This window comes from Pimephales promelas, chromosome 15, assembly GCF_988280905.1.
Source record: "Pimephales promelas chromosome 15, fPimPro1.hap1.1, whole genome shotgun sequence".
NCBI classification, from domain to species: domain Eukaryota; kingdom Metazoa; phylum Chordata; class Actinopteri; order Cypriniformes; family Leuciscidae; genus Pimephales; species Pimephales promelas.
The window spans coordinates 5614639-5641073 of record NC_142783.1 but is presented as its reverse complement, the minus strand read 5'-3'; the positions used below and the strand labels follow the sequence as shown (position 1 = coordinate 5641073).

Sequence of the window (26435 nt, the reverse complement as noted above, 5' to 3'; positions counted from 1 at the left end):
TTTTTTTTTTTTAAATCTATGGCAATATGACCTTCACATCCACAGATGTGCGCACATTAAAGAAGACGTAACCAAAGCACAATTCCCAGTGGTGGTCATTACACCGCCGTTCTGAAGTTTGAGGTTGGTACGATTATTTATGTTTTTGAACGAAATCTGCTTTGTTTTATCAAAGGGAATACTTCAGTGTCACATGATCCATTGGTAATCATTTTAATATGGTTTGCAGTTGTGCAGCATTATACATTTATTTTTCAGCATTCTTTGATTAATAGAAAGTTTGGATCCAATTTAAATGAAGTGTCTGTAACTATACAGTATGTACTAACATTTAAAAATGTAAAAAAAAAAAATTATTATTATACTTGTATTTAAAAAAATTTCTGCTTGTTACTACATCAGTAATTCATTGCTGTTTTTACTGTTGACCCTTCCCTTAAAACTTAACCCAACCCTAACTTACCCCTAATCATACCCGTATCCCACCCCCATCGCAGCAATGGTTTTGCAATACAACATGAATACAACATATACATTGTACCAACATGTTTTTCAACTTCCAAACAAAGTAGATTTGTACAAAGATAAATAATATAAAGTTGGATTGAACGTTTATGTCACTTTTTATCAGTTGAATGGATCCTTATTGAATAAAAGTATTATTAAAAGAAAAATTCTCACCAGTAGTGCGTTTAAAATAGTTAAATAGTTGTCCACTTGCATAAAATGCATCTGAAACACACATTCTGAGCATATACAACCTATACTCACTATACTCGTATCTAGCCACACAACTAACTACACAAATATTACCGGTAACGCACATTTAACATCTTATATTATCAGTTCTTCTTTCACTGTTACATTCATTGGAATCCAGATTCATTAAATATGATTTAATTGTAATAAAACATGTGCAGTTGTAAATAAAAAAAAGTAAGAGTATTGGAGTATTTTCAACAAGAAAATATTATATTAGTCTTAAAAATTATATTATTATATTATCTTATTATACCATCTTTTATTTTAGGCAGTGTTGACAATGGCAATTGTTACATAGGAGGAAAGATGGAAATGAAATTTAAAATAAAAAATTGACGGTAACACTTTATTTGAAAGGGTGTGCATAAGACTGACATGACACTGTCATAAACATGACATAACACCTGTCATGAACATGAAGGAGTCTTTATGAATGTTTATGAATGTTGTTGTCATTCGGTAAATTATGACACTTTTAATGCAAAGTTGACATTGTTTAAAATGTCTTTGTTACGACAACTTGACATTAACCAAGAAATCATAACCTGTCACATATATGTTATAACAGGTCTAATTATCAAACTTAAAGACGTTATTTAGCTTTGCGTTAACAATACATTACCCTGTCATATGTGGTTGGTTTTGACCATCAAGACACCATTATAATTGTGTCATGAATATTTTACCTGTCCTCAAGTAAAGTGGAACACGTTGGACTAGTTATAAATATGTCATTAAGGGTTATTACACTGTCAAATGCTTTAACAACAGTGTCATTAATATTTCCCCTTGCCTCAAGTAAAGTGGAACACATCAGACTAGTTATAAAGATGTCAGGTTGACAGGTTATGATTTCTTTGTTAATGTCAAGTTGTCATAATCAAGACATTTTTTTTTTGTCTTTGTTAATGTCACGCTGTCATAATTAAGACATTTTTGTCTTGGTTAAATGTCAAGTTGTCATAACAAAGACATTTTAAACAATGTCAACTTTGCATTAAAAGTGTCATAATTTACCAAATGACACTTAATGACAACAACAGTGATAAACATTCATAAAGACTCCTTCATGTTCATGACAGGTGTTATGTCATGTTTATGACAGTGTCATGTCAGTCTTATACACACCCCTTCAAATAAAGTGTTACCAAATTGACTAATACAATATTGGCAGTATGATGGTAATGACGAAGGTAATAGATAATAAATGGTTACTTTGTTTACGCATACACACACATACATATACCCACACTCACACCCACCCACACATTAAAAAACCTTTATTTCACTTCTAGAATTATGGAATTACAAGACTGTTCACTACTGCACTATCTTGGTTTGTATGTAGACTGTAAAAAAAAAAAAAAGAATCAAAAAAAGAAGCCCACACAACTGCTGAACTCACACACACACACGACTCGAGCATAAACACAGTACAGAGGAACAGCATTTGCTTCTCATAAAACGAATCTGTGTAATTCAAATGGAATATGAAGGCATTTCTGTATCTCGAGTGTGAGAATTTAAAACCATGAATGAATACAGAACATCATTTTTTTTAAATAAATAAATAAATAAATATTAGTCTTAAAATTGTAATGTTTAATTAAAAAACATACTTGCTGTTCCTTTGTCATTTTTGTAAAATGTACTAGCAATTACGAGTGAAAATTGTACAGCAAGTAAAGAAATAAGAAAATCCCACAGTTTTTTTCAGTATATTTACCTAATTACATTGCAGACTATTGAGGTTTAATAATAACATTTGGTCAACTTTACTTAAAAGTGAACACACATCCTTTAAAATGTGAAGGAGCGGTAAATGATCTACCATCATACTTGCTGTACAACTAGAATGTACAAACACAAACTGTATAATGCAATACATAAATGCAGTGATGCCATTCAAGTCTCAGAATAAAAGTTATTATATTGGTTTATTCAATAAAGCAGTAATATATAGCAATAACCATATCACAAAGCATTTGATGCACATCCTGTCTCTGTCTAGAGGAGGAGGAGGGGGTATTCTGTGGTACTTACCAGAGACCTCAGTGGTATTTATGAGAGGGGAAAATACTACTGCCTTTAGCTGTCTGCAATGCTCTAGATGAGCAATTAATTATAATGTTTTGACATGACAAAGATCAAAGATGAACTGCAGCATAATCAGTTTCGTTATAAGTATATGAGCAATATTATAATTTCCAGTGTCATTCTAAAGGTTGTTCTCAATAACATTAAAATATACACGTAAATGTCATATTTTTCAACCAATAGAGAATACAATTTATACATGCACCCTGACAAATTTTTTGTAATCAAAGTATTTTAGTTAAATATGTGTAAAACTCTTACTTTGTAAAATTTGGCTCCCGAGTCATTCTGAAACAGAGTCAGACTCTTGCTGTCCAGTCTCCAGTAGTGTCTCTTTCTCTGAGGAAAAAAGTTGTGAGCAAACAATACAGTACATTTACTTCGAATACAAATTCATTTGACGTACAAGACGATGATAAGGTTTATGCTACTTATAATGTGTAACTGTTGAAAGGACATTAATAATTGATTGTGAAAACTATGTGGAACAGTTCCCACCACTTTTTGCCAGGGTCGATATTGTCCGTACAACCTTTTGAAAACTATACTAGGGTGGATTAGAACCCAGAACCTCTGACACACTTAACAAGTAACACTTAATTCTACCACCACTCCAACAGAGCACACTAATACTCATTGCGAATCTATGTATGTTTTCACTGACATGAAGAACTAACAAACTGACATTTTATTATAGTAGATGTAAGAATGAAACTTGTAAAAATGTCATATATGTTGATAAATTAAGGTCAATGTACTATTGAAATAGATTTTTGGGCATGGGTTTTTTTTTTTTTTTACACATATCTGATAAAGCATTGTATGAGCAACCCCACCCCCCCACCCCCCCCCCCCCCCAAACAACACACACACACACACACACCTGTCTCACCCAATTTTCAAAGGTTAAACAAAGTTACACCATTGGTGAAACCAGCTGAGCTACTCAAAAATGACTAAAACCGTGTCCTAACCAGACGCGACGAATAATTTGTCTGTCCACACTAGATGCGACTGTGAGATGCGTCAAAATCAATCGATCAAAAAAAAAAAAAAAACACAGCCAATCAGAACAGCGTGTGGGCGGAGTCTCACGGCAAGCGCACAGCACCAGAGAGTCTTTTTGGCGACATTCGTAGGCTACATAATCAAATTCACAAATATTACACCATTTAAACAATATTAAAAATACATAGGCTACTGAGTAACTAAAAACAATCTTTGTCAAAGAATACATTTGTTTGTTCACAGTTTGAACGTTCTTGTTTCCAATTGTTTAATTTCAAGATCTGAGGTGAATTATCCATTGTTGCTGCGAGCACTAAATGATATCTCAAACTCTAAGTCACGTTGCATTAACATTAAAGCACATAAACAGTACCTGAGATTATCATTGCCACACTTTGTGTTTGTTGTTCCAGCGCGACGTTGCAGAAAAATAGAAACCATTTCTAAAATAGAATCGTCACGTGTCGCGGTTGCGGCCGGTTAGGACAAAAACTCGGATTAACATGGAAAAGATCACTTTTATCACGCGTCGCGTGAGTTAGGACACTAGCAGTTTCGGTTCATCCTCATTGTATTACAGTGATGCCCATAGCAGATGCTTTCTTCTTAAAGGGTTAGTTCACCCAAAAATGAAAATTAAGTCATTAATTACTCACCCCCATGCTGTACCAACCCCGTAAGACCTTCGTTCGTCTTCGGAACACAAATGAAGATATTTTTGATTAAATTTGAGAGCTGTATAACTACCACATTGGCTCCTAAGGGACTGCCTCTTGACGGCCCAGAAAGTCAATGAAGAAAATGTTTAAATATCCCAAGTGACTACCGTGGCTCAACTATATGTTTATCAAGCGACGCGAATACTTTTTGTGCGAAAAAACAAACAAAAATAACGAGTTTATTCGACTATTTCTTTTCTTCCTTGTAGGCCAGAAACGAGATTTCCTTAGATTTCCACGACGCATGCGCGAGAATTGCGATCTGCAGATGTTTTTTGTTTTTTCGCACAAAAAGTATTCACGTCGCTTGATAAACATATAGTTGAGCCACGGTAGTCACTTGGGATATTTAAACATTTTCTTCATTGACTTTCTGGGCCGTCAAGAGGCAGTCCCTTAGGAGCCAATGTGGTGGTTATACAGCTCTCAAATTTAATCAAAAATATCTTCATTTGTGTTCCGAAGACGAACGAAGGTCTTACGGGGTTGGTACAGCATGGGGGTGAGTAATTAATGACTTAATTTTCATTTTTGGGTGAACTAACCCTTTAAAGTGCATCACATAAATAAACAAAACGGCAAATTTACATGTAAATATGGAATCAAATCTTACAAGGTTGTCTCGGCTGGTGTAGTGCACCATCCATCCTTCTTTGACCATAGTGGAGCTCCTCCGTTTGGTGTGTTTGATGGACTGAACTACACGCATCAGTGGGATATTGGTGCTGGTCGAGGGGCTTCAAAGAGATATGAAAAAACACTTTTAGGAACAATGACTTTTTTATGGAAATCTTGTAAAACATTTTTGGATTTTGTATGTAATCCTGGTTCCCTGACAAGGTAATGAGACGCGGCATCAGTTGCTGATGCCATGGGTGTGTGTGTCCCACTGAACCCGGTATCTGAGGCATGAGTAAAATGACGTCAATCTTAAAATCCCGCCTCAGCTAAACCCACAGTACTACGTCCAGCAGCCGAAGCAGGTGACAGATGAAGTGTAAAGACACTCTTAGCAACTCTACATATCATGATACCGGCCACTAACTCCCCAGCTTAGCCCTCATTGGGGTCATGGGGTCTATACGACCCCAATCAACTTTTACTTAATAAAAAAAAAAGGTTCGCTTCATCTCAGTGGAATAAGACTTTTTGACTTTTCATACATTATCTATCTATACACACACACACACAAAAACTGATTCGGTTGTTCTGAAGGTATGTAAAAAAAAAAAAACAATTACACTTCTGGTCTTTGGGGTCAATATGACCCCACATTTAAATGAATGGGAAATGTGAAAAAAAACTAAATATATTTTCATTTGTCAAAAAAAAAAAAAAAATCCGGCATAAATCTGAACATTTTTTCACAGAAATGAAGGCCTACTGTAGTACTAGAGCATAAATGCAATGTATCATAAAAAATATTATTTCATATGCTAATGCTAAAGCTAATGGTGTAGTTGAGGAATTGTCTGGTATATGGATACAAAAGTACTTTATATCTCCAAAAACACAGCATTAATGAACAGATGAGAAGTAAACAAAAAAAATTATATATTATTTGTATGATTAAAAATTTATATTTTTTGTACAAATACTCAATCAATTGTTGGGGTCGTATAGATCCCGAAGCCCAGAAGTGTAAACAGGAAACAACGACCATTTGAAGGTTAACGCGTATTCATCAGTTCTCTATCTGTCCAGTCTAAATGAACTGGAGAGAGCGACAGAGAATAGATCGCTAAACACAATAAAGTCCATCCAGCTCTGCTAAACGCCCCGCTCTGACCTTCATTTAGCCTGTAATGGCTATCAACTCATCTTCTTTGCAAGTTTCTCTTCCCTTTTATAACAAAAAAAAAATATATATATATATACACCCTACAAACGACCATTTAATTATAATAATAATAATAATTCGTTACATTTATATAGCGCTTTTCTGGACACTCAAAGCGCTTCACATAGAAGGGGGGGATCTCCTCAACCACCACCAATGTGCAGCATCCACCTGGATGATGCGACGGCAGCCATATTGCGCCAGAACGCTCACCACACACCAGCTTACTGGTGGAGAGGAGACAGTGATGAAGCCAATTGGTGTATATGGGGATGATTAGGAGGCCATGATGGACAGAGGCTACTGGGCAAATTTGGCCAGGATGCCGGGGTTACACCCCTACTCTTACGAAAGACATCCTGGGATTTTTTATGACCACAGAGAGTCAGGACCTCGGTTTAACGTCTCATCCGAAGGACGGTGCTCTTTTTGACAGCATAGTGTCCCCATCACTTTGCTGGGGCGTTAGGACCCACACAGACCACAGGGTAAGCAACCCCTGCTGGCCACACTAACACCTCTACCAGCAGCAACCTGGCTTTCTCAGAAGGTCTCCCATCCAGGTACTAACCAGGCTCAGCCCTGCTTAGCTTTAATGGGCAACCAGTCTTGGGCTACAGGGTGATATGGCTGCTGGTTTTTAAATTGTAGAGTTCGAGAGCCTGAGCAGAGGAGCCAGATGAGGTGAGGAATGAACTTCCTTGAGGCAGTTGGCTTTGCTCTCAGCTCCCGTCTCAAAGGCAGTGCCGAAAAGTCCAGAGGTTGTCAAGGAGGACGGTCTAATCACAACCCAAAATGCTCGACACGTGCACAGTTCCTTGACTGCCTCAGGGGACAACCCCTCGCCCTGGTCCAGGTCTTCAATAAGGCCTTCAAGGCATGCCTTGCCCACCAGCCGCAAAGTTGTCTGACGTGGCTTCGAGAACAAGACGGGACGGGGGCTAGCAAGGTTCTCTTCAACTCACGTTCACTTTCAAATGCTATATATGTCAGAGGTCGCACGCCTCTGGAGCAACTTGCTCAGGGAGTCCAGGGACACATTGGTGTCTCACAGTGGATTCGGACCTGGGTCTCTCACACCAAAGGCATGTGTCTTATCCACTGTGCCATCAACACCACATTTTTGATTGTAGAATTTGTAGTTTTGAGTGAACTGTCCATTTATGCTTTAACTCCAACCTTCACAAGATATGTATTGTCCAAAGAATATACCTGATAGTCTTCACAGGTTCTTCATCTTTCTCCCGGTCCATGAAGGGCGAGTCCATAAAGAACATCTTGTCTTCTGGAGTGGTAGGTTCCTCTGAATCATCCAGACCCCGACTGCTATCGCTGTTCACATCACTGCTGTCTACTTCCATCGTGGTATCAGAGTCAGGACCAGGGCTGGCCGGCTCTGAAAGAACATACAGTAGACTCGTGTGATGATTTTTAATGTTAAGACGTTTTTTTTCATTTTAATTGAATGTGGCTGAAATGACCATACCTCCGTTGAAGACTCCAAGACAGTCTTTTGGTACCTTTGAAGCACAACGCTTGTGGCAATTGAATTTACAGTCTGTTGAAGAAAACACTGTGTTATCCTTTTTACATTTGACTATAAATATGTTCTGGAAAGAGTGAGGGAAGACAGAGATACACACCTTTACACTGCATGCCCTGGCGGAAAAGCCCCTTTAGCAGCCGTTTGCAGTACTGACAGATGGTGGGACGGGTGTAGTTGTGAATCACAAAGGTGTGAGGAACCTTCACACGTCCCAGCACCATCTTCTCCATCCAGATTGGCCGACCGCTCCACGACGGCATCCGCTTACCTGGCTCCTGAAGGAGGCGCTGCTGCAGCGGAGCACAATGGAAGAAAGAATAGGCTCAGATTCACACACATACTAGCGCTGTCACTTTACGTTCGAAAATCGATTGCACAATCGATCGGACCAACTGACACAAGTATCGAAAACGAAAATAGGGAATCGATTTTAACGGCCATCTCTCAGAGCGCGTCCAGCTCGTCACGTCACGTCCGCAGCGAACGCGCGTCACACAGCAACACACAAACATAACAGCAAATTGTACTTCTGCATAATGAAAAATGTGCATTCTGCCGGTTTTCAGAAAGTCTCATGCATACAGATACAGATTCGGAATAGATTTTAACAGCCTTCTCTCAGAGCGCGTCCAGCTCGTCCATAGACAGTTTAAGAGGAGCTCGTCACGTCACGCTCGCAGCGAACGCGCGTCACACAGCAACACACAAACAACAGCAAATTGTACTTATGCATAGTGAAAAATGTGAATTCTGCCGGTATTCAGAAAGTATCATGCATACAGATACAGATTCAGGCTACAATCGCCTATGTTGGCAAAATTTGTTTGATATTTAAGTAGTAGGCTAATCGAAATAATAACTCTAATCGTAAACAGAGCCATATTGAATTCTAATGTTTTTCATTGATGTTATGGCAGTCCACTCTGCTTATTTTTTTTTTTTCGAGAATGTTACACTCCTGTTTGTCATTGTGCACGAAGCTTCATGTCAATAAAACATCAGAAATATTCAAGTACGCGCCTTAAAGTCCCCGTGAAATGAAAATTGAACCTATTTACTTTGTTAGCGCATATTACTAGTCTTGTGGTGAACAATTAATCCATGCAAGTAAAAATATATTTAAAAAAAATGTTTTACCTTGGTAATCTTTAATCAAAATCTGAAAAGTTACTTCCGGTCTGGAACGGTTTCTTTTTCTGATGACGTAGGTTTCACAGTTTGGGTGGGGAAACGCTTAACCACTCCCCTCAAAACGTTAGTTTGCTATGAGCGAGAGATGGAGAGGAGGAGCGCTAGAGTAAAACCCTGCCCTCTGTTCAATATTCCGTTTCACTTGGAAATACGTAGCACTGGAGAAAAATCGTTTGCAACTTCCGGTTCACGGGGACTTTAAGCGCCCTCTATAGGCCTACGTTCGCCCTTATGTGGTGTCCGTGGATTTGCCTATCCACAAGTTTCCGAGGGGCGCTCCTGTAAAAAATAAAGTGGGTGAAACTTCCGGTGACGCGGCGGAAGTAGCATTCCAATGGTATTTTGTGTGTTAGTTAGCGAAGAGGCTAGCTGTTTTTCGGAGAATTATTTTACTATTTAAAGACGCAAATCTTTATGAGAGATGTCGTTACGGAGCTCAGGGACAACATGTGCTGTTCGCGGTTGTATGTATAGCCGGACTAAACTAATTTAGTGGCTTAAACGGGATTGTTTTGAACATAAGCTGAAAACGAAATCAGAGTGTTCCTGCCAACGACTGTAGTTTCCATCACCTCACAAAAGACGACGAATCTTCCTGTGTACATTTGTTTAAATTCTTAATATTCTATAAACTCTATCAGCATGTGATTGGCTGTTCTCTACTGATGTTACAGCTAAACTCAGGATCAAAGCCTGAGTTGACAGAATACCAAATGTGCCAGTTAATGTATTCAAGCAACACATTCATTTATAATTTTGAATAAACTCCAACGCACAATGACTAAGTGTGTATTTCTTATTTTAATTGTTTGTCAGCTCACACAACTGTCTGCCACCATGCCTTGATGAGTATTGATTATTAATAATGGTATTATAATACTCCCAATCAACTACTGCGGAGGTAAAGGTACTGTTATTTCACCCTTTTTAATTTCGTTGAGGTTGTGTTCCCACATCGTTAGCTAGTTTGGATCGCTATAACTTGAATGACTGTCAACTGTTGAATGAACGAGTGTCAAGCATGTCAAATCGCGCTTTGTTTACTTCCAACCGGAAGTCACGCCCACTTTTGACGCAAGGCCTCATGGGGCGTAGGAAACTTGTGGATATTTGGCTAAAATGGAAACGTGTTTAAACATGGAAAATCGATTTTACAATCGATTCAATTCAAACACTTATGTCTCAAAAATCTATCAAGATTTTTTGACAAAAGTGACAGCCCTAACACATACACATACTGCATACCACAGAATAATACAAGCAGTATGGTATGACGGACACTACGGCTCAAAAGAAAAGATTGTATTATTATTATAATTAATTAATTATTTTTATAAATTAATACTTTTATTCTGCAAGGATGCATTAAATTGACCAAAAGTCATGGTAAAGTCTTTCACATTGTTGCATTTTTTACTTTTTTTTTTTACTTTCTATTCATCAAAGGATGCTAAAAAAGGTTTCACAGGTTTCAACGTTTTTCAACAATGATGAACAAAAAGTAATTAGAGTAAAGATGCAGAAAATATTAGCTTTGATCACAGGAATAAATTACATTATAACAGATTTTCAAAATGATCAAGTACTAAATGTAGGCTTGGTGAGCAAAAGATGAGACAACTATCCAAACCATTAAAGAAACGGAAACCTTTGAAGTGGCATTTATTAGAGCGCTGCGGCAGTTTGTCTAGATGTGAAAGAGTGGAAATGATCTTCACCGGTTTGTTTTTCACACATTACTGTAACAGCGTTCTGGGATGGCAGCTCAGATTCATTACTGTAAATAAATAGAGAACTGAGAACTTTAATGCGGTCTTCTCAAGAATGTTTCGAAATAAAACCTGTTCAACCATAGATGATTTTACAAACATAGAAGATTTTTGAGACTGACCAACAAAATAGTGAGAAATCCAAAATTCTTGATCTGAGTTACCTTTGATTGTTTTCTATGCATTCATGCACTTATGTGGAAAAAGTTTCATTACATCTGAACTGCTACCAGCCTGATTTTGTTATATTTCACGATGTACCCGTGCTTTAAATACAGCGCCAAGGTTTGGCGGGGACAGCAAATTCAGTGCCAGGCCTCAAGCGGTGTTTATTTGAAATAAAATGAGCATAAAATTAAAAGGGGAAAATGTCCAAGGGAGATATTGTGAGACAACTAAAAGGGACATAACGTCCCTGCCATGTTTGGGTTTCGGCTAATGCAAGGCCATCGCTTTCTCGCATGCATATCTTTTAACCCATTTGTCACAAAACCATGTTCAATTGAACTAGCATTATGAATTATTGACCGTATTCCCATATTTAAACAGTATGTATTCCACTTCACATAATATCAAACCAAGTAGTACAAGAAATTATCCTAGAACTAACTTGATATTCATCACTAATCATTATTTAGTTAAAATTTGGCTTGTGTCCATATGTCAGAAGGTTTACACAGGTAACATGTCATAACATCATAAATTAAATATCATTTTATCAATAATTTATAGGGGTGTAACAATATATAATGTCACAATTTATCGCAATACAAAAATGTAACAATATGTTCACCCAAAATAAAATAAACAGTTTACAGTTTTAGTCTCAGTACTACATTAAACTAGGGCTGCACGTTTTCAAGTTTTTCATTAACCGTTAACCCAGGCCCTTATCGGTTAATACTCGGTTAACCATGTGCGCGGCTGCGCGCCACAACCTCGAGATACAGAGTTAATTTTTAACACCTTTTTAATAACTGGTTGGACCCCATTTGAAACGAAATTAATTTATAGAAATAAAACGCAGTGGTAAGTACAGAGCAGTTAAAGTAGCCGCGTTTCCATCACCCTTCAAAATGAAATTGCCAATTGAAAATAAGCACATTAACTCCGTGTCCGCAAATAATAATAATAATCATCATTATTGTAACATTTTATTAGGCTGCATATTATGTAGAAGACGCCTTTATCCAAAAAAAGGAACAAAGCACAAATAAACACAATATTTTTGACGCATATCCAGTGTGTGTGAAGCGCGCATTGATGGCTGCGAGACGCCCATGTGAACACTTGCAGTTCTTTCTGTTGAAACAAACAACTTAAAATACTCTTTCATTTCTGGTCATACAGAAAATAATAATGCATTATTTACAAATACATTTATTTGCGTAAACTCACAATAACAAGAAAACGTTGTTCTTTAACATTCAGGCGCGCTTCATGATCTCCGCGAACTGAAGCGCGAGAACTGAAACAGCCACCGCATTCGAATTTGTTCGTTTTAAATTGGACATGTAAAGCTTTAGTCTACAGGGGTTATCCTTTGTAGGCTAAAGCTTTAAATGTCCAATTTAAAACGAACAAATTCTAATTGAAGGCCAATATCTTCTGACTATGTAATTATGTAGCAAATTAATTTCTCTCTAAATGTGCATCCTGAGATGGAGAATTGTTTTTAGCCGAAAATTATTTAGAAAACAATAGTTTATTAATAAATAATTAATGCCTCGTTATTTTATATTATTTTATTACCAGACACATTTATTATAGCCTATTTATACCATGGTCTGGGTGAATACTCGATTCTGATTGGCTGCAGGGTGTCCGTTAAAAAGTGATAGAGGACACCTAGTAAAGTAGTTCTGGTGAAACTGCCTGTTTACCATTCGAAATGAATAAATAAATGCGCTGCCTACAACGGCTGTGAGTAACCATAGCAACAGGCAGTCACATGCTCTATCATCTAACGTTAGATATTATAGCCTAATACAACAATGAGCGACTTGCTATTTCTTTTAACATTTATGGAGAATATGGCAACTTTGACGACTGGTATGCTGCTTAAGAAAGAAAAAATGTAAATAAAACGGAGAAAATTACACCGCTGCTGCTCTGCTCCATTGAACGCTATTGGTAACGACGTAACTTGCGACCATAGTTGGATAACGATGCTTTCGGGAAACGCGCCCCTGAATGAGACCCTGCGGGAGTTTTACGCAGCTGTCCAGACAACCAAGGCAGGAGAAGGCTGAACGTTACAGCGTTTCAAGCCTAAGGAGCCTGAGGCAAATGACCCTCTCTTTGATCTGATTAATTTATTGCCCATAACGTTAAGCGCAAATCGCTGGAGCTTTTTTTATTGTTGTTTGATTAATTGTTTTATGTGTAATAAAAAAAAACTATGCCTACCTACCTTTGTGTTTCATGAAAAAAAAAAAGCATTTGTGAACCTGAAGGGATACGAGCTAAGCGGACTATAAATATCTCCGGTTGCTAAATAAACAGTCAGGCAAGGCAAGTTATTATTTGTAAAAACTAGATTTAGCCTAATTAAAATATAAACTAATGTTTTAAAAATGTTTTATTTGGCAAGTGACCATGGTATAAGCGGGTTAATGCCCTTCGAGGTGTCCATTGTCAGGTTTTAATGGACTTCGGCGGAGGCAACCGTCCTCCGCTGCGCGTCGGCCGGTTTACGCCTCGCCGTCGTCCATTAAAACCTGACAATGGACACCTCGTCGGGCATTAACCCTTACATAAATCACTTATAAATCCCATTTCTGCAGGCTGTGGTTACGGCTCTTCTCATTCAGCATTGCGGGGGAAAATATCATTTCCAGGTTCTAATTTGGCCTCAGAAAACCAGTAAAATCTTATTTTTCATATTAATTTGTCAAATATTTTAAATGTTTAAGGGGCAAATTCGTCATGTAGCCTATATATTTTTGCGCAGCATTTGGTGTATAAGCCTACAGTTCAAATGAACATTTTGGTGTTCAACTTTGCTATTTACAAAATACAACAACCGTTCATTTTTCATTTTGCAATTAGGCCAACGGATTAAATAAGGGGAAACGAATGAACACAAAAGTAGACCGTTTGGACATAATACGAGGCAGAGTTCTTTTTTAAAATTCATAAAAGATACAAGGAATAGCCTACTAGACAAAACCTCAAAGAAATGCCACAATCAAGACCGCGGAGCAGAAATGAGGGAGAAACACACAGAAACTCTGTGACTTTCCCTGCCATTAATGATTGGATGACACACCACGTCTCCTTCCATAAATAATAATAATGTCTAGTGCGGTGGCTGTGATATACCAACGTCCGTTGCCATCATTTTTGGAATGGCTTATCGCGAAAGGAAAAAAAAATGTTTTAGTCGCATAACACCGTTAATAGAAACACTGTCATTTCGCAATATTTTTTTTATCGACAATCAGAAAAAAAAAAACGCAAAAGTTTTGTGCAAATATGTATTAACGCCACTTAACCGAGCAAAAAGGTTTCACTCGGTTATGCAATTTTAAACGGTTAATCGGTTAACCATGGACACCCCTACATTAAACTACTATATATAATGTTGGATATAATGTATAATAATGTAATGGCGGCATATGTGTGGGTCCTGATAATGTTTCCAGTATAAAGTGGCCTACATTATTTTAAATAGATATGTAGTCGGTGAGAGAGCGCATGTATTTTCAGCTTCAGATTCATGAATAAGTTTCTGGTGTCATTATTGTCCTGTGCACTGGGTTCAATGCATCAAGTCTGACCCATTTACACACAATGTAATATAAAATTTCGCATTTTAATCAACGGTACATTTTTTTTGTTATTTTTTTTATAATATGTCTTGGAGTATCGCAATAACATCATATCGTGAGTTCAGTATCGTGATATGTATTGAACCGTGACATGAGGGTATTGTTACACCCCTAATGATTTATAATATAAACCCTTGTTTTGATTCACTGTAAAGTGCTTTGGAAAGATTCCTAGGTGATTTTGAATTTTCCCCAAAAATAAATATTAACTAAGTCAGATCTTTCCTCACCTCTTCCAGGCCCACGATAGCATGCTCGGCCGGTGCAGGACGGGGAACAGACAGCGAAGGTCCGGGCAGAGACTGATTGGAAAGGCGTCTTTTCCTTACACCGCTACAGTTGTTAGGGATCTTAAAGGCGCATCGCTTGTGATAGTTCAGGCCACATCCTAAAAATCCACAAGGAAAGCTTTAGTGTTCAGGATTAGAGTCAGAAGAAAGCCTGAGATTTGGTTTAAAACTAGATCAGGAATAGGACTGGGGTTCAGGTATAAGGTAAAGAGGATGAAAATCGAGTATTAGAAGAAGATTACACAGACACACACGAGGCTAATTTCATCAGACCTCCAGCAGGGGGCTCCGCTTCTCTTTTCAAACTTTCAGACCTGTGGCCACTTAGGCATGTTTAGTTCCTCCTGAGAAACCAAATGAATCTCCTGAGGACTGGGTGGGGATTTTAGATCTAAACTTCATGAGTCTGAAGCATAAAGTGTTTTAGCATGCCTCTACATACGAACAGCTTGTATCCATCAGTGTGGCTTCTTACAACTGGAGCCCATAATCTTCATGCAGCTTTTGAATGTCACATCCAGTGTTTGGCAGAAACACTGGGTTCCAGTCAACAGCCCCTGATTTCAGCTTTAAACACTGGTGGCAGCACTGACACATCACGCCGCGTGCCGGGATCCATCGGAGATCTTTAAAGCAGACTCGATGAGAACATTTGCTTTAGATTTAGATCACTTATTCTTTTGTTGCTCTTTTGACCATTCATTCAATAATTAGGGCCCGAGCACTAACAGTGCGAGGACCCTCTTGAAACTGTTAGGGTTGTTTTTTTTTCTTTTTTCTGCAAAGTAAGCGCCATTTTCGGGGCCTCAACATGCTCAAAAACTTACCAAATTTGGCACGCATGTCAGGACTGGTGAAAAATTTCGTATTTTGTGGGTTTCGCGGATGGGCGTGGCAAAATGGCTCCCTAGCGCCACCTAGAAAATTGGAAAAAAATAGCCCCTCGTCCACGTTCAACCTACAAACACGAAATTTGGTGGGGACGTGTATCATATCAAGACGCACAAAAAAGCCTCAAGAACCCATACCCCAAACTCAACAGGAAGTCGGCCATTTTGAATTTGGCGCCCATTTTGGGACGATTTACACACTCAGTAGGCTACTTTAACGAACTCCTCCTAGGGATTTAATCGGATCAACTTCAAATTTCTGCTGTGCCTTTAAAAAGGCATTGACGATGTAAAGTTGTGCTATCTGCGCATTTTCGTCGATGGCGTGGCGTCGAAGATTCGCCATGAAACAGGAAGTTGTAGTAATTTGGCTGTAAATGCCCAGATCTGCACCAAATTTGACACATTTCACAAGAGTCCCGCCCTTAACAAATCTACATGCCGACATTCACCCACAGTCATAGCGCCACCTAGTGGCAACAGGAAGTGACCTTTAACGAAGCAGCGAAAAATTTCACAGCTGCACCGGCTGAGCCGCAGAATATGCAACGCGGCCGCCTCACACCCCGACGCGCTACAGGTGCGAGGGCCCGCCCATCGCTGCTTGCAGCTTTAATTCATTATGTAATTTTCATCTACTCAAACTGAAATTATTTTAAAAAAATGTGTGTCAAACTGTACCAGGCAAAAAGCATTAATCATCAAATTGCTGCTAAAACTGCTTGGATAGTTTTCCATGAGTTGGAATATGAATGCAGGGATTCACTGCTATTCAGACACAAGGCAATCACTCGGCAAACAAAGATTGGATTACATGAAATCCTTTCTTAAATTTTTCTTCTTTTCATATAACAATGGTAGTAATGATCTGTGAGAGCCTCGATTGTGCTACGATTAGCTTATTACCCCTAGCTGGTTTTTATTGAGTCATTTATATTCTGATTGATTGAGTGATTATTATTAATAATAAATCCGCAGTCACACTAGACATTGCACTACACTGACTTTTCACAATTCATATACGAACATGGACATGGGAGACTGAAAACAAGACGTTTCACGTAAAAACCCAGATGAAATTCAAGCTAAATCAAAGAATGAACTTGTTTCGAACAAAATCAGGCCAAAACAAAGTTCATTTTGAGAATTATAAGCAGAGAGAAAAAAAAAAGAGAGAAAACATAGCTTTAAAAAATATACAGCCAATATGTGAAGAGTTTGGTTCCAAAACGCGATAAACGCCATTTAAAAAAAAAAATGAGTTACTGCAAAAATCTGACTTTTCAATACCGACCAGATACAAAACAACGTTTAATTTTACGTAAAATGGGATATCCGCCGTGTTATTATGTAATGTTTTCTCCCTTTCTTTCCAAACCGCGACAAACGCCAGTCTCCCTTTTCTGCAAAATGCCACATATCCGCTAAACCAATCACAACGCACCATTCCACGCAATGTAAACAGTAACGGCAGCGCTTTAACTAACCCGGCTTCCTAGGTTTTCTCTATTTTGTCCTTTCGATCAACAAACAAACAAAAAAATGAATAATTTTGACAGCATTGGTGAGGCATCCTGCCTGGGTAAACGTGACATCGAAATCGAATCATTTACGTGAGGAAGAAGATGGACTCGGGAGGAGGAAATGCCGGCTGTTGCTTGTTCTCACACGACAGCATCAAACTTCTGTCACGCTGACACATTGACCCCCAGAGGATCTTTTGGAAAACTTTCAGTTGTTTTATTTAAAGTCAACGAAAACCGAGCAGCTGATCGGCGTCAAAAAAATTCAGCGGCGACGTCCCAAGGTTGACAACAGATGATGATGAGATTAATGATGATGTGCTCGTCTTAGTTAATGTTTTGATTAAGGTTTTGTTCATCCATGAAGTCATGAATGAAAAACGTTGAACTGTTAAAAAAACGTTGTTAGTTCCTGATGATATTAATATGAATTAATGCATAATTAATTTATCCATGAATTCATGACATGAACTCTTAAAGTGTTACCGAATATTGTTATATTAAAGCAATGGATTTATAGTATGCACAAGAAATTCAATGTGTATAAAATTTTATTTTGATTAATTGCATTTTGAAAAAAAAAAAATGATTGGATTTATTGCATTTTGGGGGAAAAAACGATCTGTTTTTATAATAAATCTTTGGAAATCAAAACCTGGATTTCATTTTTTATTGTTATTATAACCTACAAATGCTATGTGAAAATTTGAAACCGAAAATAGTGGTTTTCATCTTCCCATTTTCTTGCTAAAGAAAACACAGTTTTACTCAAATTCATCAAAATGGATTTATAGCGTTTTGGAACCAAACTCTTCATGTGTTTTCCCATGTATTATTGTAGATTTTTTAAAACATTGAACAAATATTATTTCAGTTGTTTTGTTGGCTTTTTTATAGTGTAAAGAAAACAGTTTCATACACAGAGGTTCGAAGACTCATTCTCAACCCCTACAGTGCAATTCGGCTAGAATACATCCGTGCTAAAATATCAAGGTGAAAGTCATCATAGCTTGTGTAGTATAGATAGACCCAGCTCCCAACTAGGGCTGCACGATTCTTGCTAAAATGTGAATCACGATTTTTCTCCATGGGAATTGAGATCTCGATTCTCTTACACGATTCTCTTTTTTTTTCCATCCAAAATGTATTGCACTCAAGTAAAAAAAAAAAAAAAAACACAAGACAGTCTAATAAAGTGCAGTAACAAAAACAATCTAAATTGTTTAAGCTGGTTCTTTGGGGCTAGCCTATGTAGCTGTCTGTGTATTAGTCATGAACTAAAAGTAAGTGTAGGCTATATTTAATATTTTCTGGCTAGTTTACTATAGCTTTTTTTATAATCAGACATCACACTTTCACCCAAACTGAATAATTACAAACAAGTTTAAATGGGTAGCCTAAATCTTCTATAAATATTTGAGTCTTCATATCTAAAACTCTCCAAAATGCTCTATGTGAAACTGCGGTTTTCCAAACTTTCGTGTTGTTTGAAGACCTCTCTCTCTCTCTCTCTCTCTCTCTCTCTATGCCCTTTCAAGCGCAGCAGTTTCTATTCTACATCATCACTCGCCGATCAAACTAGGCTTTGGCGGGACTAATATGTGCTAAAGCGGCCTCCAAAAAGCAGACGATCTGACGGTTTTAGAAGATTAACAAACCGAAATTAAAAAACAGACCCGCCCTATTTGAGACGAGCTTTTATTTACCCAAACCTGCAGCCACACAGGCGTGTAAAAGATACAGGCGTCTATGGGACTCGGCTATTATTTTTATATGAGTTTTAAGGTACTTCAGTTCTTGTTAAAACTGACTAGACATTGTGTGAAACTACTTTTTGAGTGAAATCATTAATTTTGTCCCTCAAAAGTGTTCTTTCACTTTAATTGAGCGCGCGTTTCACTGCTGCTCACGCGCTGCCCCTGCGCCCGGTGAATACTTTGATTAACATGCTTGCAAGCCCAAAAAAAATATGCGCTGCTCACGTGCAACAACTTTAATTTTATACATTCCCTGATGAAACCTCCGCATGATTGATTTGTGAATTATTGTTTTGTTTTTGTGTGAGTGTGACCAATATAACGCGTAAATGCAGCATGATCTGAATGCAGGGAAATACACGGAAGTGAATCGCCATCATTAAGAAAGGAGATCGCATTTATGTTATTTTTTTTTTTCGATTAATCGTGCAGCCCTACTCCCAACCCAACTTTGAGAATAGATTAACGGCTATACTTTTTTTTATCGCTCGATAAGAGTCTCACGTTAACGGCCCAACACTAGTTTTTAAGCATTGCCAATGTAAACGTTCTGTGTGAGTTTCATGATCCGTGCATTATGTCTTAAAGTGACAGCAGCCTAATATTCCTGCTGCGGCGTGTGTTTTAAATGGTAATCAAACAACAAAAGACAAAAGAAATCACTCACTGCTTTTGACTGAATACGTTTAGGATTAAGGATTAATCTATATTTGATGTATAAAGTGTAGACTGCGCAGTTATTTTACATTCATCTTTATTCAATTTCTGTACATAATCTACATCTAACTTCTGTTCTGAAAAACCTGAAAAGCACTGTTTATTTTATTTGCATTATTATTGTGTATTTTGCTTGCAATTAGATTTTGTTGTTTTTATTATTTTTGATTGTCTTTAATGTTTGAGATTTATATTTTATAGAGAGAGATTTTTTGCATTAGCATTGTTCTTGCATTCCATGTAAAAAGTCTGGCCAGTAAAATGAAATAATTTACAAGCCAATGGCGAATCAAGCTTCAGTGTGTCATAACAGTGAAAGGAGCCATATGCAAGATTGTGGTACTGCAATCATTTTTTAAATTACTGTAGAGCACTTTTTAAATGACAATATCCTGGCCGGACTACTTTTGTCAGTGATATAAGTATTTGAAATGAACATGATTTCTTAAAGTCTAGTGACATATCAAGGAAAATGTAAGATTAATTGAAATACATTTCTTGCACACAGCTCCTTGAAGTAGTAACAATTGTGGGACATGATGTATCAAGTGCATGAACGAGATCCTGATCCCATATTGTTAATCCTTATGCAATGATTGTCATGGCAACAGCAAATAAAATATTGGTAGGCTGTTGATAGGGATTTTAGTTTAGTCTGCAGCATTCTACATATAATAATACTCAAATCATTGCTTAAATTCACATGCTTAAACAATGATGAAAACCTTCAGAACATATGAAGAGTTCAGATGCAAAAGCCTCTAAATGCCATTTGAAATTTTCTTCTTTAATGATGATTTTTATCAATCTTGTATATTTAAGTTCAGTAATTTCACTTTAGTAACAATTAATAGGTAATTATCATTGCCATTTAAGTGAAATCACTGAACTTAAATATACAAACTTGATAAAAATGATCATTCTAGAAGAAAATTTCAAATGGCATTTAGAGGCTTTTGCATCTGAACTCTTCATATATTTATTCAGAATATGACTGCTACCTTCACATTTGAGGCCCTGCCGGACGAGTCCCCACAGCATCTCTCCACAGTAGTCACAGAACGTGGGCGCTTTGTAGGAGTGGACGTAAAGGGCATGAGGTCGGATCTGGAAATCTTCCACTGTAGCTTGAGCTGGAATCAAAATGTAACTTAAAGGACAACTCAGGCAAAAGAATGAATGATGCAACAAAACACTGGACAAAATAATACAAATTAAAGAAAAGAACAAAAAGACAAAACATTAGTTAAAAGTCTAGTAGTCATAATATTTCATAACATTCCAAAGAAGAATGAAACTACTTGTTTTATGTGATTTTTAACAACTGGTAGCCTTCTTTATTTCTTTCTTTTTTTAGTCAGAGGTCTACAGACGAATAGGAGATGAGCAGCCTGAAGGCAATATCATAGACAAAACCACACAAGGCTGTCCTTTAGATTGATTCAAAGTCAGTGATTAACTGATGCGACTCAGAGTGGAATGAATTCATGATGAGGTATGATTAAGAGGATGAAATAATTGAATATCACTTCATGTGTGTAATGGGAAAGTGAACATTTAAGCCTGTGGAACAACACTGTGCAACAAATGTGTTTCTACAGTTCCTGTTGAATTGTTTGTGGTTTTATCTTAATATGCGTGTGAATCACACACTGACTGTACTGGCAATACAGTATTACTGTTTTTGGCAGAGCCTAAGGTTTAGTCTGATACACACAAAAAACTAACACTTTCTTGTCAGTCATTCAGTAAGAAAGCATCTGCAGAGGAAACAAAATGCACTCGTATAAAATGAAAGTATAAGGTCTGGAAACGTGCAATCTCTTGTTTCTGATAAAAACAAATGTTTTATGTGAAACTCCAAGTTATATTCGCAACATTGGATGGAAGCATAGCTAATGTCATGACAACCAGGGATGAGCAAAATACATATTTTCAAAATCAACTAGCCAGTGGGTTGCCTAGAGACGGCTAGGTCCTCATAATGAAGCCCTGTATAACCATTCCATAGGTGACATTTACATAGAAAATGTTTTTGCGTTGAATTTGTTAGTGGTCAACACAAAACTCTCTAGAAAATCTGTTTTTACAAAGTGTATCTTCCTAATATTTTATTTTTTAAACGAGTTAAAATGATAATTTCCACAGGGTTCTTTCAAACATAATATGGCTCTCTTGGTAACATCTAATTAACAATTAGTCAAAAAAAAAAGTCAAAAACACGATTAAACATGAATATATAGAAATTTCATTTATATCATCATATATACCTTATGTACATAGCAAAATCTGAAATTTGGTCACGATTCAATTAAAACCATTTCAAATATTTTGGAACGATTTTGGAATGATTTCCAAAAAAAAAAAAAATTGTTTTAGTTTTTTTTTTTTCTTTCGATAAGAAATGTATGTACATTGATTAATCCAATAGTAGTGTTGGGTCAATTTGACCCAATTATTGTTATGTTGAAAATAAGCTGCACAGACACAACATAAAAACATTGATTTAATGTAGGCCTATAGAATATGTATATATATTTTTTTACTACATATACAATTTTACTAGATTGCTATTGTAAATAGCCTCCGCCCTAGTGAGGTTTCTCACACTTCAGTTCAGTGCTGCAACAGACGAGAAAGCTATCAACAAAAAAAATTCTCTTCAGAAACTTCACAGTGAATTCTCCTTAGATGATTTAGAGGACAAGGCTACATTTCAGTATTAAATTTCATAAATGTAATGCATGCACTTCATATTCATATTTAACGAGCAACAAAGTTTTTACCTGACTCTTTGCTGTCTTTCAAAGTGCTAATTTTTGGTAAATTGCATTAAAACCAATGGGGGTCAATTTGAACCCGAACACAATTGTAGTCACCAAAAGTTGTACAGCCTTAAATTGCGAAACACAACTAACTATGTGTCGAAACTTTGCATGCACATTTCTGACCCTAAATGGCCACACAATTAAAAAAAAATACAAAAATTAACCAGTTTCAAGCAGTTTAAAAAAAAAATGTGGGTTGATGAACGAAGTAGGCTGTTGAATGAGTATGCGTACAGTAATAGATTTGCATATCAAGACTTAAAGGAGACTTTCAGTGCAAACTTCAAACTGTTCAAAGGGCTTTAAACGATTCCAGACAATGAATAAGGGTCTTATCGAACGAAACATTCGATCATTTAATAAATAAATGACAAAGTTTAAGTTTTAGAAGCTCAAATGGTCACCTCGCTCTGTTCTGTGATGCGCGTTCGTGACTCTCTTGTTCGAACTCGTTCATCAAAATGAACGAAACTTTTCCCGAGTCATTTGGTTCATTCAACGAACGAACTGACTCGGGAAAAGATTTGTTCATTTTGATGAACGAGTTCGAACAGGAGAGTCACGAACGTGCGAGGTGAGCATTTGAGCTTATAAAACTTAAACTTTTGTTTCTTTTTAAATGAGCGAATGTTTCGCTTGATAAGACCCTTATTCATTGTCTGGAATCGTTTAAAGCCCTTTGAACAGTTTGCAGTTTGCACTGAAAGTGTCTTTTGGACCTTGAATCGTTTGGTTCCGACTGAAGTCCATTATATGGAGAAAAATGCTGGAATGTTTTCATCAAAAACATTAATTTCTTAATTTCTTTCGACTGAAAAAAAAAATGGACATCTTGCATGGCATGGGGTTGAGTAAATTAAGCTTTTTAAAAAGTAAACTACTTTAAAATGAACTAAACCAATAATTAAAATATCAATTCAGTCTAAAATGTATTCAGTGTAAAGGGAATAATGAACATCTGTAAAATAAACATGGTGACATTTATTGGCTTGGCGACTGGCCATTTTATAAGCGGAAGTCAGCTGGTCATTATTGCAGATGGAGCACATCAAATATTTCAAGTTTAGGGTGGAGGTGATGCATATATTTTAAGCATATTTTATTTCGCCGCAAAGTTCAAATTGTTGGAAGATTGCAGATGTTTCACATTTTCAAATGTGGCTTTTGACCATGGCCTTCTCTGATGTTAGGATACAAACCAAAGGAACAAAGAATCTAAAACTTGAACAAATCAACCCGGGTAACAAGTAAGAAGAAAAAAAAAGAGTGCATTCCTTTTTGAACATCAAAGAGAGAAAGTAGAACATTTGAGCTTGAAGTGAATCACATGGCAGACAGCAGTCTAGAGCACTGGAACACAGGCTCATAATGAGGCATTCATGAAGACACTACACACATTATGACAAATGAAGATTCCAGCATCTCAAAACTCATCTATTAGACTTCAGGCAAAACATCCAAACACAGTTAATAAACTCTAAACTCTTAGTCTAGAAACAATACATGCAGTCTTTTAGAATTCCTTCAAAGTCTTCATCAGAGACAGTTTCAGGGCTTCCTCAAATAAAGTGTGATCTGTTCCACTGCTGAACTTGAAATCGAACCAAAACACACAGCTAACAGTTTGAAACTCGCAGCACAAAGAAGGACAACAACGTCTACTACAGCAGATCCTGTCGACACACTATCTCAGACAAAAGCTAACAGTGATAGGCATCCTGCTGTTTACTGAACCAGAGCTGCTCTGCACAAACCACGTTTCTTCTCAGCAGAAGCACGACCATCACCTACTGCAACAAAAACAAGCTTTTGCCTTTGAGCTGACTGCCAACAAAAAGATGCAAGAGTGTTTTATTAGCACAGCCGATGGATGCAGAGAGGAGAAACACGAGACAATGTTAAGGGGCAGTGTGTGAAAGCATATTCATTTGTTTTGACTAAACCAGAGACGGACCGTGGTCCATATCTGGACCCTAGACTGATCCCATTCAAATCATTTCTCATAACTGTGTCAACATATTAAATAGGGCTGGGTAATAAATATCGATTTCTTGATATTAATCGATTCTCATTTTTACGAAGCGATATCGATTCTTAAATCTCAAGAATCGATTAGTCATCCTGTTTCATTTGAATGAATGGAACATTGTATCGCGGCTGCGCGCATCCAACAAAAATCGCAATAATCTTTGTCCTTTTTTACTATTGATATGAAACAAAGTCTCAATTTTCAAATTACGTCCATTTTCTTTAGAAATTCAAAAACATAAATAGCGTTTTGGCGCTGTGGCGAGAGATCGCTCTGGCGCAGCTCAAGAGAAGCAGCAGCGCTGATCTCTCTTCCACAGCGCGAAATAAACATGAATGAGCATCTGAAAGTGTGTTAAAAGATAGAGTACAACTTATCGAAATCCGTATCATGTCACATTGATTCGCCAATCAGCGTTTCAACCGTGGAAAGACGTCAGTTAAACAGCTTGTAATCAATGTCATGTATTTACCTCAGAAAACCCACATAAACTCTTTAGTCATCTTGAAAAAATAACTCTAGAGAGTTATATATATATATATATATATATATTTTGCTAAATATATACACCATATTACAAATGCATTATAATCTTAATGTTCTTCAATATTTAGACCATATTTGAATAAATCTGGCAAGTTTTTTATGACAGCCACCATTTAAATGTTTACATTTTATATAATCTTCTTATCATAAAAAATAAAAAAGTGTAATTTAAGTGTTTGTATAGCTACAAAACAGTTCATTATTACCTTCATATTAGGCTAATGAAGCCTATTGGCTACAACTAGACTCCCATAGTTTACAGCATTAGTTAAGAGATTTGATTTCCTTGAGAAAATTTGCCATTATTATAACTGATATCCAAAATAATCAATATTGAATCGAATTGGAATCGAAATCGAATCGAATTGCAAGCTTATGAATCGAAATCGAATCGAATTGTGAAATTTGGGTCGATACCCAGCCCTAATATTAAACTATGTTTCAATGAGACACAAAATCCCAGAACAAGCTTTATTCAAAGTATGTTTGGACACACAAGGAATTTGTTTTGGTGACTGAAGAAGCTTCCAGTACACAGAGACAACAACAGCACACAGATAGTAAAATAAAAAATAAAGATATGTGAATAAAACACACACATACACATCTGTATATGTATGAAGACCTCCGATGCAAAAGCCTCGAAAAGCCACCACTGTCAAACTCACTAAATCCCAGCCTCAGCCCATTCAGAAATGCTGATCCTTAGGTAGAAACCTACACATAAGAGCCTGATAAAATTGTTCATATTAAACAAAAACTTTAGACGAACTTCATATATATAATTTGAAGTCTTCATGCATTTAATCATTGCGCAGTGGGGAGAACATTTAACTGTTCAAGAGGTAGATTGCCTGGGGGAACTTTTCTTGTGCCTGGTGCTCTGTAGCGCCGGGCCTGACGGACCAAAACAGTTCAAAGAGAAAGTGACTTGAATGTGAGGGATCCAAAGCGATTTTCTGAGCCCCTTTTCTCACTCTGGAAGTAAACAGATCTTGGAGGGTGGCCATGGGAGCACTAATAATCCTCACAGGAGTCCGAACCGTCTTCCGACGTCTGAGTTTGTAGCTGAGCCAAACCAGATAGTTAC

General features: G+C 37.1%; 1 protein-coding gene across 4 annotated transcripts in view; it reads right to left on the bottom strand.

Annotated features, from left to right (window-relative positions):
* The window catches only part of prkd3 (protein kinase D3), a 110908-nt gene that overhangs the window by 20869 nt on the left and 63604 nt on the right, over nucleotides 1-26435 (bottom strand). Inside the window, exons 4-10 of one of the 4 annotated variants that reach the window (XM_089120051.1) lie at nucleotides 20944-21075; nucleotides 14996-15153; nucleotides 8070-8259; nucleotides 7913-7984; nucleotides 7639-7822; nucleotides 5200-5323; nucleotides 3121-3198 (exon numbers count right to left, since the gene is read on the bottom strand). In XM_089120051.1, the coding sequence (XP_088976177.1) occupies nucleotides 3121-3198; nucleotides 5200-5323; nucleotides 7639-7822; nucleotides 7913-7984; nucleotides 8070-8259; nucleotides 14996-15153; nucleotides 20944-21075 (938 nt within the window). Of the gene's footprint in view, nucleotides 1-3120; nucleotides 3199-5199; nucleotides 5324-7638; nucleotides 7823-7912; nucleotides 7985-8069; nucleotides 8263-14995; nucleotides 15154-20943; nucleotides 21138-26435 lie in introns of all 4 variants that reach the window. The other 3 variants (XM_039674370.2, XM_089120053.1, XM_089120052.1) reach the window with 3 other exon arrangements.